The 12,535-nt window shown below is 38.0% G+C and overlaps 1 protein-coding gene across 5 annotated transcripts in view; it reads right to left on the bottom strand.

Moving 5' to 3' along the window:
• The window catches only part of NR5A2 (nuclear receptor subfamily 5 group A member 2), an 89,116-nt gene that overhangs the window by 34,947 nt on the left and 41,634 nt on the right, over nucleotides 1–12,535 (bottom strand). For all 5 annotated transcript variants that reach the window (XM_017832919.1, XM_017832924.1, XM_017832923.1 and 2 more), the window contains one exon: nucleotides 2,776–2,895. In XM_017832919.1, the coding sequence (XP_017688408.1) occupies nucleotides 2,776–2,895 (120 nt within the window). The remainder of the gene's footprint in view (nucleotides 1–2,775; nucleotides 2,896–12,535) is intronic.

The following is a 12,535-nucleotide window of genomic DNA, read 5'->3' as shown; positions in this document are numbered from 1 at the left end:
CAGGCTCTGTGTTTTGCATCAGGGCTCGAGGAGGAGGAGAGTGACCAGCACTGGGTGTAAACTGAAAAAAAAAAAGAGTTCAGACCAGAACTAAGGCAAAATTTCCTCCCCATGAAAATGGTCAGGCTGTGCATGGAGGTTTTGCAGTTTCCATCCTTAGAGGTTTTCAAAGCCCAACTGAACAAAGCCCTGAGAAATCTGGTTTGAGCTGGGGGTTGAACTAGTGACTCCTTAAAATACCTTTCAGCCTGGATTATTCTGTGATTTTAAGATTTGTGGCTCTGGCAATTCTAGGTATTCTAAAACTTCTCCTTAGCTCATCCAGCTTTGTTGACCTAAATAAAAGAGGTTCTTCAAAGAAATTATTTCTATCTATGAAAATGATTTTAATAGATGATGTTTTAAAGTAAACACTTTGGAATGATCAATCACACACAACTCAGGTACTGGCACAGCACTGGCACTTCTGCAATACCTCAATGACCAGCAGCCTTTCTGTGAGCACATGTGGCACCCACAGTCCAGTGAGAGCTGTGCCTGCTCCTGGAAGTATTCTGACTTTTCTACCAGGATGGCAGTGACCAGAGCTGAATGAAATCAGGACAAGACAGTGGCATTACATGTAGATTTCAGAATCCTTCGAGTTTCAAAATCAGCAGCCAGAGACTGCATATTTACTTCCTGTCTAGTGTCTCCCTATTTCTCGAAAAATATCTGGCACATCCATGGGTGTGTGTTCTGCAGCTGTTAGCAAGAGTGAAATGGCAAGGAGTCCATCCATAAGGAAAAGGACTGACTGTAGTGCTCTTGTTGCTAGCCTAGTAATATGGTTCCTTGCCCTCCAAACAGCCTAAGTGCAAAGAGGAAAGCACAGAAGATGATGAGAGACTCTGGGAGTCTTGCACCAACTCCAAAATTACAAGCTTTGGCATGGAAAACTGAAACTGGGTTTAAAGAAGAATGCATTAAACCTATTTTACAAACTGGGGAAAAAAATGGATGCAATCAGTTCGATTTAGCCAGGTTTTAATTTAGTTAGACTGCTTCGAAATACACAACTTCCAAATCCAGCTACTGATTTGGAATAGTACATTTGATAAGTGTCCTGCTACCTGTTGTCCAACAGTGAAGAAACGCTTTGCTTTGCCTGGAGATGAGGTATGGCTGTTTTGGTTTTTTTTCAAGAAAAGAGTGGCTTATAAGATAAAAATTATTACTGTGGGAAAAGGGGCACAATGGCTAGAACATAAGGATATTCAAATGTCTCTAATGATTTCAGTGGGACTTAGACACTCAGTACCATTAAAAACTAGCTAATCACATAACAAATGAGACACTAATTTAGCAGTTCTCTCAGGAACAGAAAACTGTCAATATACTTATAGCTTTATAAACACAGGAATAAGCAAGCACTGTGTGTGATAAATGAACTAATTGCTGGTAAAATTGTCTGTCTTCTGTAGATGATGAAATAGAAAGGGGATCAGTCATTTTCTCAAAAGTATCAATATAAGTCAAGAGCAATGCAACTAATTTTTTCTAATATAATTAGGGAATACACTACTATCTGAGACAGGCCAGTGACTTTCCGTGAAGGTGCAGGAGTCAGTTCCATAGCTAGAATTTGAATTTTCCCATTTCCTTACTTGGAAAAGTCAATCATTTCTCCTTTCTACTGTAGACCTTTTAATCATAAATTCAAGCATTTATGTCTCCTTTTGATTCTTATAAACACTTGTTCTCAGTGCTAAGAAATGGCTTCAGTTTTAAAATTATACGTGAAGCTGTAAGGAGATTCCGCAACATGAGGACAAAAACGGTGTGGCACAGAAAAAGGAGCTCTTTCCCAAGTGTGTATAAATTGAGATAGTTTGGTTTGCAGCTACTTAAATACCAATAAGCCACTGTTTGTTTTCACTTTGAGTCAGAAACATATTGTCCAGGCACAGTTTGCTTCTCTTTGATACTGTGATTTTTTTTTTCTGTTAAAAGCAGAATAATAATCTTAGGAATAATATTCTTATTTTACTGGCAAGTTCTTTGTGCTTTGGAAAGTATGAGGAAGACAAAACTTTCTATTTCTTTTGGGTTTTCTCACTGTTTTCATAATATTTGCCAGACTACAGCTCTTGCATTTTGGGAGATCTATGTATCTGACACCCAAAGAAAATTAACCCTTGGAAAGCTGTGCAGAAACTGCAGGGTGCCTATCCTGAGACAGCTCCTGAGACAATATCTGCATTTATAGCCTCTGGACTGAATAATTTCCCTCTGATTAGATGTCTCAGCTGCCCAGTTTCTCACACATGTGTGTATGTCTCTAAACCCAAGATATTTCTGAGGTAGTAAGCTGCAGGTTCTCTAGATTTCTGACTCTGTTAGTGATTCTTTTCAGTAAATCACAATACTGAAGGCGAAATAAGCTATACTTGCTTAAATCTAAAGTATTAGGTTTAGGAGTGTTGTTGGTGCTGTCAGAAACCATTTTAGCCCCAAGGAAATACAACTTCTTGAGAAACATTTCTCATCTGGTATTTTTCAATCACTGAAGTATACAAGTACATTTGAAAAGCAAAGTGATTATGATTATATCTGCTTTTATAAGTTTAACTGTAATCAGCGGACTAGAAGCAGAGTGCACAAGTCATTTTATCTACATTATTTGTGGAGAATCTCTGGGAACACAGGAGCGCTTCTGACCTAGTTAAACTCCTGCTATTTTGAAAATTATTATAAAAAAAGGACATCAATGTTTCTCTAAGACCACATACTCACTTGTTGCCCGGTAACCAGAAGGATGGAGCCTTCTTTCCCATGTACCACTTGCCGGTAAATGTGATCTAGAATTAAGAGTTCGCTCCAGCAGTTCTGAAGCAACTTCATTTGGTCATCAACCTGTAAAGCAAACATGAACGTTGGTGGCATCACTCTGGGAGTAGGTCTACATCACAATATGGAGACAGTCTTCCTTCAAGCATGTGGCTAACATCATGAGAACAGAAATGCTACCTAGAATTATTAACCCACAAAATTGCTATTCTCAGCTGAATAAACAGGACACTGCTGAAACCTTTATCCATAAAGTGTATAGAAATTTTACTCCTGATTAGATTAATGTAAAGCAGAACTATGGCACTGTTATGCAAAGTAATAATAATTGTGTATTTATGAAATACTAATGCCAATGGGATGTTATTTTCACCCAAAACAAGAGGAGCAGAAATAATGCTGATGTGAACTTTGCCATACTCCCCATCTTTGTAACTCAGCTTCTGGAAATAGTAAAGAATCTGCAGATTCAAGAGCATTATTGCTACAACAGGCCCAAGTCACAGATATGTCCCTTGCAAAAGGAAAAAGTGAAGAGAGAGGTAAACACTTTCTAAAAATGGCTGTGGAGGTTTGAAAAGAGAATAACACTTCATGAACAGAAGCTAAGCAGCTTCAAGGGTCACTGGTAGGGCAAGAAAGGGCAGTTCACAAGTCAGTAGTGAGCAGTGAGACATATCACTGATTGTATTTGGGAACAGAAGGAACATGCTGGGCGCTCAGCACAAGCAATCTACATTAAGATTTTGTGAAGTTATTTGGGATGTACATACTGGAGAACCATGAAATATGTCCCTAAAATGACTCCAATTACAACTGGATTGCATTCAGTTTTATTCATTTAGAGAATGAAAAATAATTAGGATTTCCATGGAAATGGGAGGGAAAAAATCACAAATTAGTGGAAGGCAGATTATGAAATTAAGTCATTGTAAGGATCAATATCCTCTGGACCTATTCTTACTGTTCTTACTGACTTCTTTTCAAAATGAAACAAAGTCTTTGACTTCAGATGTGTGCCCTGAAGGAGCTGAGAGATGCTTGCTACAATTTAGTGTGGTCATAGCATGTATATAGTTGAAAGGACTCTAAGAATCTTCATAGGTAGTAATTGCTGAACAGATTAAAAATGCTATAAATCAGAAGAAGTAAAAAATAAATTAGCATATTTAAAGGGAGCAATATCTAGAATTTCTGAGACATGGAACTATTAAAATTGCTTTTCAGGGGTTCTAGTTTCAATTCCTTTAGAAACAGATTTTGTAATACACAGGAAACCACATTACAAGGAGTAATCCTGCATGAGCTGAACTAGATAATGCAGTGGATGTTTTCAAGTTTTTTCAGTAAGACCTAATGCGTTTCTGAACTTTATTATTTCAAGCTTGTTTTCTGGTTGTGTGATAGAGAAGGAAGTGACATTTGTTACTTATAGATTTTTGTAGCATCATCTGTGAAAGTTACTTAGTATTGCCTCTCTCTTTCTAGTTACTTGCCATATAGTTTGGACTTTAACATCTGAAATATTGAAATCTCTGTTTGCCTCCTTCATTTGTCTTAACTTTCTCTTAACTTTTCAAAGGCAGAAGAGTCTGTGTGCCACAGATCCCATTCTCCCACAGAGATCATAGAGAAAGACTGATTTGCTATTAAAGATCTATTCCTCTTCATAAACATGTATTTGACTACAAAACCATTTAAACCAAGTGATTTGTTAGCTCAAGAGAGGACAGTAAATTACCACATTGATGCACTTTGGCCAGGTTTCAATTAATTATTTGAAAAATATGTTTGAAATTTACAGATTCTATTATTCTTGCTTTTTATGTGAAGCTGTTCCATGATAATTTTCTCCTCTGACCAAAAACGTGTTGGAAAAATCACAAAAATCAAATAAATCATGTGAACACACCAGTCATCCAAAATTAACATTTCACACAAAGCTATCACAGCTTACATCTGAAGGAAACAAAATGTGAGACAGTTTAAACGTTCAGCATCCATGTCATAACAACTCATACCTGAATAAGAGGTCAAGCATTTGACTCTACTATAAATGACATATTTCCAGCTAACCCATCTGTCTCAGCCACAGGCTTTTGAAAACAAACTACACTTTACAGGTCTGGCTTTCTGAAGATCCCAACAGCAGCTAGTCTGCAATCAAAGCTTACCTCCCAAGCTTTATCATATCATTACTGCGCCAGTGCTGTGAAAACAGTGTGAGATGGCAAAATCACAACAAAATTGTTTTGCACATAGTCTGTTCCTGCTGTTCTACAAGACTCATAAAACTAGCAACAGTGAACATCTGCTAGTGGTTCACAAAATCTGCTCCTCTGTATTCACTGCAGTTTAACCAGTGAACGCCTATAAAAATGGATAGCACAAAAAGCACAATACACATCCCAAACACAGTGTGGCCTGCAGAAGATTATCAGATCCAGCTGCTTTTGCCATTTTAAGAAAACTGATGGAGCAGAAGAATGCTTCCCATTTCATACTAGGAAGAAAGAGACATGACTTTAAGGAGGATCACTGATTACTAAAAGGTATGGCAAGTGACCAGTTCCAGCCTACTTCTGAAAGACATGCAGATGCAGAAAACCACACACTTTATCTCGATAATGCAAACAACATGAAAAACAGAAAACAACATAGATCACATTGAACAAAAATGGTAACGCATCACTCTGCATGTTAGAATGAGGTGGTAAAGTTTATGATGTGTGTAACTTCAGCCAATACACAAACATGTTTGTGTTTCCATGGCACGTTGATAAATGAGTTGCAGAAAGTGCATTCTCTGGCAAAATGAAAAAGTCAGCCTTTCACCAGAATAACTGCATGCATTCAACTGAATGTGCCCTGAACTGATCCTGAAGTTCAGAACTGATCTTCAGTTCTGAAGAGGAAAATCTTCTGCAGAAAAAGCCTCTTGTGGACTTCAGTCTCCTGACTCCAAAGCTGGAGCATGCTGCTCTGCCATTACCAGGGGAAGCAGGAGCAAAGATAAGATTCTGTCACCAAGATAACTTAGCTCCAGCCTGGGACTATCCATAATCAACAAATTTTTCAATTGTGGTATATATTGAATTCAAACAAGCTCAAAAACTTGTGCTGACTAAATGTTGATGTTTTTCAGTTTGTAGAGATCTTTAAGAGTACTATCAGTGTTTTAACACCGACAAAAAAAAATTGCCTGTTGTCCCAACTACTGAGAATGCTTATAAATTAAACATTGTATGGCCAAGAACTGCCTGCTGCAAGAACACTCCCCAGATCTGCAGCTGCTCCCTGCCATAAGAGAACACCGACACAAGGATTAATGTAACCCATGTCTTACCTAAGCAAGTTGTCAAACAAGATGCCCATTTGACAGCTATCTACCCTCAAGCAAAAGCATGAGTGAATGCTGTGCCCACATGGTTAAGTTTAGGTCCTTTCTGGCCATTAGCATTCAGATGAAGACACACCAGTGAGGACAATGTAACTGGAAGTTGTTGCTGAAGAAATGCCTTTTAAAGAAAGATGTGGAAGAAGGTAAGGGAGGATATGTGACTCAAAAGAAATAGGAGATCATTTCCAGCATGCGGGGTGGCATGAAAGAGTAATAATGCTATGAGTATGAAATAAGAAAAACATCACACTGTTAACTGACGAGGGAAGCAAAGAGAGTGCTTAGGAGGAGGCCTTAAATGAGGGGAACGGGGAGGCAGTGTGGTGTGAGAAGACATAAGGGGAGCTGGATGTGGGTAAAACCTTGAGTGCAAGGATGATGACATGCAGAATTTAAGGGTTTGTGTGACAGTAAGTGATGCTGCTGGGGCAGAGAAGGAGCAAGTACTTTGTTAGAGAAGCAGAGGATGGCAGTTGTTATCAGCACAGGTGTGGTATTGCTCATCTGCACAATAAATTTGATTCTGTTAAATATCTAAATACAGGTTTGAACACAGAATTCCATGGCGGTATGCCCGAGTTCCTTCACTGCCAGCTGGAATTATAAGGTAACTTTAAATCACTTTTTTCTGAGTTCTCCACTAACAAGGATTAAAAAACAGGCATGCATGGGAATACATTTAGATGCACCTACTAGTTTCCATAGTTTATCTTGCCAGTGTAGTGCAGGCCACATAGAATATTTCCAGGAGTAAAGGAAACAGACTCTCAGTTTGATGTATAAAGATCTAATCCTGAGTACTATGGTGGCACACTGTGTCTGGGCAGGACAAAAAGATGGTCTGGGGTTGGGAATGGTGGCGTCACATTTGTCTGCTAAACCCTGGACTCCCACTCATCTGGGCCCTGAGCTTTTGACACAGGACTCCATGGAAGTTTGTCAGTCTTGCTGAGGCCTCTGTTGACACTGAAATACACAATCACACCTTATCAATTGTAGGAAGGACTTATCTCAGAAATGCTGGTTACTCATCTGAAAAACTATTTGTGCTGATGTTATAGATGAGGGAGGCTAGTGTGACACAAGAGTAGTATTGTTGTAGAATGTATGCTTCCCACAGCACAGAACGTTAATCATTATAAACTTTTGTTTTCTCTGAAGAACAACATTGAAATTGCCAAACAGTAAAATGAAGAAAAATGTGTATGCTTTGCTGAAATGCACCTTAATCTTATCAAAACCACACTGTGTCTTTCTTTTAGGAAAATGTTTCACAATATTTAGCATACTGTAACCAACAACTGCAAATTTATTATAATTTTTCTTCCGAAGGGGTATTTTCAGTCTGACACTTGATGAATTACCTGTTAAAAATTTCAGGGTCATGGTTTTTTTGTGTTACTCTAAGTTAAATATTTTCCTTATAATTATTGCTGCAGATTCAGTTAAACACTGTGCTCACATTTTACCCAGTCTATACCTCCCTTTCTCAGAAGCTGGAGAATCCTTTTTCATCTCTGTTCATTTGCATCAACTTGCCACTATAGCTTTGGGCTTTTCTGCTCCTAAAAATTTAAAAGGGTATCTAATGATTTTTAAAAAATATGGTAATTGAAATTTATGTGATAAAACTGTGCTGGATTCAGCTGAATTGTTTTTACTTATGCTTCCAGAAGGGAATGCAAATATAGAAAATAACATGAAGCACTCATAGCGCCACTTTTAAATTCTACGGCCATTGAATAGCCATTTCCTAGTGAATATGAAGTGATTAAACATCTGTCTGAACTGTTCAGCCTGAAGCATACAGGTTCAAGCAATGGTTGAACTTACTTTCAAATGCAGTTAGGAGATCACTCACAAGTCATTGCAGACATATAGTTTGAGTTGTTACTCCATTTTCTTATGCCATAGTGATGCAAATCACCCCAAATCAAAGTTTTATAAGACAAGTGCACTCCAGAGGCTATTTTTTACTTGTGAATGCATGCATGGTTTCCAAATCATTATACAGATAGGGGAGGATTTGGACTCTCCAGATGAGTTGCTGCTAACAGTGGGAAACCTCCTGTGGAAGGCTGCTGTCAAAAAGCAGCACGTAACAGCCAATGTGGTTTTTGAAGTGAATGCACGTAACTTTCGGAATCAGTGAATGCCCTAATAAAATCTGATTACTACCTATAACATCAGTAATAAAATGCTACAAAGTTCAAGAAGAAATGTTTTAATATTAACTATGGTTGTTCCAGCTCTTTACTAGAAACCTGTGTGTAATATAAAATTTCTATGTGAAGGCAGGGAGTGATCTTTACAAGCCCATGTTGGGGTAAATGATTGTGAAGGGAGTATAAAATCTGTCCAAGTTTGGTAGCATTTTATGTTTGTCTTGATTTAAAAATGGAAGGAAATACAGAAATACTTCAGTGTATGCCTTTTCCTGCTCCTTTGAAGCATGCAAAGAGGCTGTTATAAGGGTGCAATTATACCTGGAGTGTGCCCGTGTGTGTGTGTACCTCCTCCTTCAGTAACTTCTGAATCCACTGGTCAGAGTCAGATTATTTCAACAGGAAGTTCATCTATCCAAAATGTTAAGTTCCTATATGCTTTGTGTAAATCAGTGTCCAGATAGATGAAAGCAACTGCTGGATACCTCGCTGAAAGAAAGGCTCATATGCTCACCTTATATTCAACAGCAGGGAACTGAGAAAGAGGAAGAGAGAAAGACTAAAACGCTTCGTTAACTCCCTGCTCACGGAACCACCAGTATTTGGAATATCAAGCCACTTTTGATTTTTTTTAAGTGTACAGATAGGGAATTTATAGCACAAAGCAACATTATACCTTTGAAAATCCCCAAACTTTTACCCTTCTGAACTGTGAAGGGGTGAAGGTGTGGTGCCCATGCTCTGAAAGGCGTGTGGTATTTCCTGTTCAGCAAATGCACACAGGGAGAGCGATGGCTTTACCACAGTTTCTCCCCTCATGTGCCCTGGACATCTATGGGCACGATCACTGTGAGAGAGCGGGTCAGAACATCACTGACCAGGCACTTCCCAGTTTCAGTGCTGATCTTCCAGTGAGTCAAAACACTTTAATAAAAAGCAGCCTTGAAAAGCATCAGTTCACACTCATCCTGTTTTCTTGCAGGAATACAATGCAAGGTGGATGAGTCTGGGGGCCTCAGACTGCTGAAGGAGTAAGGGCAGGCAGCAGATAGTGATCCTGCTAAAGAACAGGATCTCTCTCATGGATTTTTGGACTCCATTTAGAGAGCATTCTCCTCTCTTAAGGAGAAGGTAAATGACAAATTTCAGTTCTACAAGCATCAGATGAAAGGGCTGTTACAATAAACTTTGTGTGTGTACATATTATATAGTGCGTCAAATGCAACATATATTCTTCTCCTTTTCCTCACATTTATCTCTGTGCAAACTGCATGAAAATGACTTAGTATTTGACAGTCAGCATTATTTCTGATGAATTATAAATGTGTTTTTCTTACCTTCTTTTTCGGGTCTTTTTTTTTTTTATTTTAACTGAAAATAAGAAAAAGTATTTCTTTTTAGTCACAACTGAAAATTTTGCTTACAATGCAGTGTTTCTTGCCTCTCAGAGTGAACACAAAGATAAGGAAAGAGGAAAATTAATTATTCTCAGCATCTTTTTCAAAGAGTGAAGAAGGAGGTGCTTTCTTTTGGACTGGACCGATAGAATTAACCTTCAAAATCCTACTTCTGTGAGTATCTTTACTGATGTTAGTACAGCCTAAGCTTATGCATAGTTGGGTCTAGAATTTTAAAAGAATTAGACAAGACTGTGTAGTTTATGTAGCAATTTTGGTACCATAGCTGTGTTTCTCTGAAAAACACCTGTTTTTTCTGCTGTCAACAAACTAACTGCAAAATTGTGCTGGACCATATTCTTAACTCTTAACTTGCATGAACATAAGTCTTTTGTCTTCCACATAAAATCAGAATTAGGCCCACCTGATTCATCATTAGCCTTGCAGGTCTGATCTGCTTTTTAGGATGCACAATTATGTCCTCCGGGGAATCAGAAGACAAGACTGAGTCTAGTAAACTTTATGGTACTGCTGGTGAATTTATTCTCAATATATTGAATCAGCAGTTTCACTCTAATGTACAGCAGCCTGTGATTAAAATCTGTGGTCTTCTCCAAGTCACATATTTTAGCATTATATGAAAGAACTTCTAGTACCTCATGTTCCTTTCCTGTCTGGTGATTCACTGGAAAAAATATGATTTAATTTTTCTTACAGCTTCTGTATTTTTCAGCTCCAAACACTTATTCTAAGGGTCTACAGGTACATTTCCTCTCATTTGTAAAATTTCTTAGAAATCAGCAACATCAAATCTCAACAGAGATCAATATAACATATGAGGTAGATTGTCAATATTAAAGACAAAGTTCTAGTAAGAACTAAATTTACTTTTAACAAAATAAATATTCTATTAAAACTCTATCAAGTAAGCATCATATGGAAAACGTTTTTAACTTGTGACACGAGAGACATGTTAATGTCAGAAAGACTCTTTAATATGGTATCAGGCAGGCAGAGCAATATCTACACACTTAGGGTCCCATTCTTTCAAGTGCTGCCTGCCCCAGAACACTGTTTTTTGCATTACCACAAGAGTTACTTAAGTCATCTCTCTTTTAAATTACAGTGTGGTTACTCTTCTGTTTAATGGGGTTAGTGTTTATTTCCAGTAGATCTATTCAAGCTGATGTGGAGTATGGGAAAACGGTAAGCCGTAAGAGAAGTAAAATCTTACTCTCTTTTAGCAGGTGACACCTGGTTTGTGTACACAGTGTGGGACTGTATTCACAGTTATGCAGATGGGAATATGCAAATAATCCTCTGAAGTCATGGCTAACAAGAAGTTACTTTAACATTATGGCAGAAGAATAATTTTCCAGGTGAGTATTAGCGACACCCAGGGTTGGACACTGACAAACCATACAAAGAATGTAATACATTAGATGTTTCATACCATTTGTAATTATCATCCAATCAGTAGTTTTTTTATTTAAAATGTTCTTTATCTTTTGATTGCACAGCACTGCAATCTTTTTCAGTAATCAGAATATGTTAGTTTATATTTCACTTTTCATAGTCTTGTTAAAACTTTTGACAAACATCCAACTATGTAAATGCAGGAATTTCCTTCTCCATACTTGAGTCAGTGAAACAAAAGGATCTAAAGTCTCAAGACTGGGAGCTATAGTGTGCTAAACAGGACAGTCACCTGTAATATAACTTTGGCAACAGATGCTGGAGTTGCTGTAGAACACTGCACTTGTCATACAAATGTATTCCACTGTGTTTTCCTCTGATTTGTAATAGAACAGCCAAAAAATGCCACAGCAAAAGCAGTAAGAAATCATGAGAAACAGTATCTTCAGTCAAGCTGTGAAAGGAGTCGGCATACTGATGAAGAAAAAGTACAGAAATGTTGTCTTACATCCCGAGGGCTGGAGCAGTAACAGTAAGTCACTGAGGCAGAGATTAAATAAGAAAGAAGATCCAGTGCTAACGGAGAAAGTGAAAGAAAAATCAGCATTATGAATGGAGGTTGTCATGTATTAAACCAGTATCCATCTGACTTGATAGAAAAAATTGCTTAAAAACACCACCAAAGGAAGCTGAAGTCATACAAGTGGGTTGTGGAGGTGTAGTGATGCATGATCCAACAAGGTACATGGGGATGATCCAAAAGACTTAGTACTTCCCTTTATATCTTAAAAGCATTGCAGGAGGCTCTTGGCATGCAGCTACTACCGCCCAGCTAAATCCTTTCAACTATGAACACGATCCTCAAAAAAATTAGCTCCTTTCCCAACAGAGTCAAGTTTAAAAGAGCAGACAGAGCCATGCTACTAAAAATCACAGGAAGTGTTGATTGAATGAATGTTTAAGGAACTGGCAAGTATGTATTAATTTTTTTTCCCATTCATCCTTTCATTTGGCTTTGTTTCATTTATTCCTACTTCCTGTTTCCTGTAGTCTAATTTGGAAATCTCTGAAGTGTCATTAAAATAAGATTGTCACAACTCTGCCCAGATCCCATATTGTCATTAGCACTGCAGTTAAGACTAATTTTAATGTTTAAAAATATCTTTGTTGGTACTGGTTTTATATGGGCTGTTTGTTATGTTGTTGACAGGAACTTTTGCAGTACAGAACACAGAACGAGCAGGAACTTTATAGGCAAAAATGTCCATGGACTGTGACACAAATCGGCCAACCTCGGACTTTCTCTGCTGTCACAGCTGGGCACAGGT

Source organism: Lepidothrix coronata, unplaced genomic scaffold (assembly GCF_001604755.1).
Source record: "Lepidothrix coronata isolate B3197 unplaced genomic scaffold, Lepidothrix_coronata-1.0 Scaffold209, whole genome shotgun sequence".
Classification (NCBI taxonomy): domain Eukaryota; kingdom Metazoa; phylum Chordata; class Aves; order Passeriformes; family Pipridae; genus Lepidothrix; species Lepidothrix coronata.
The sequence above is the reverse complement of the archived record's forward strand: the minus strand, read 5'-3'. Positions and strand labels throughout refer to the sequence as shown.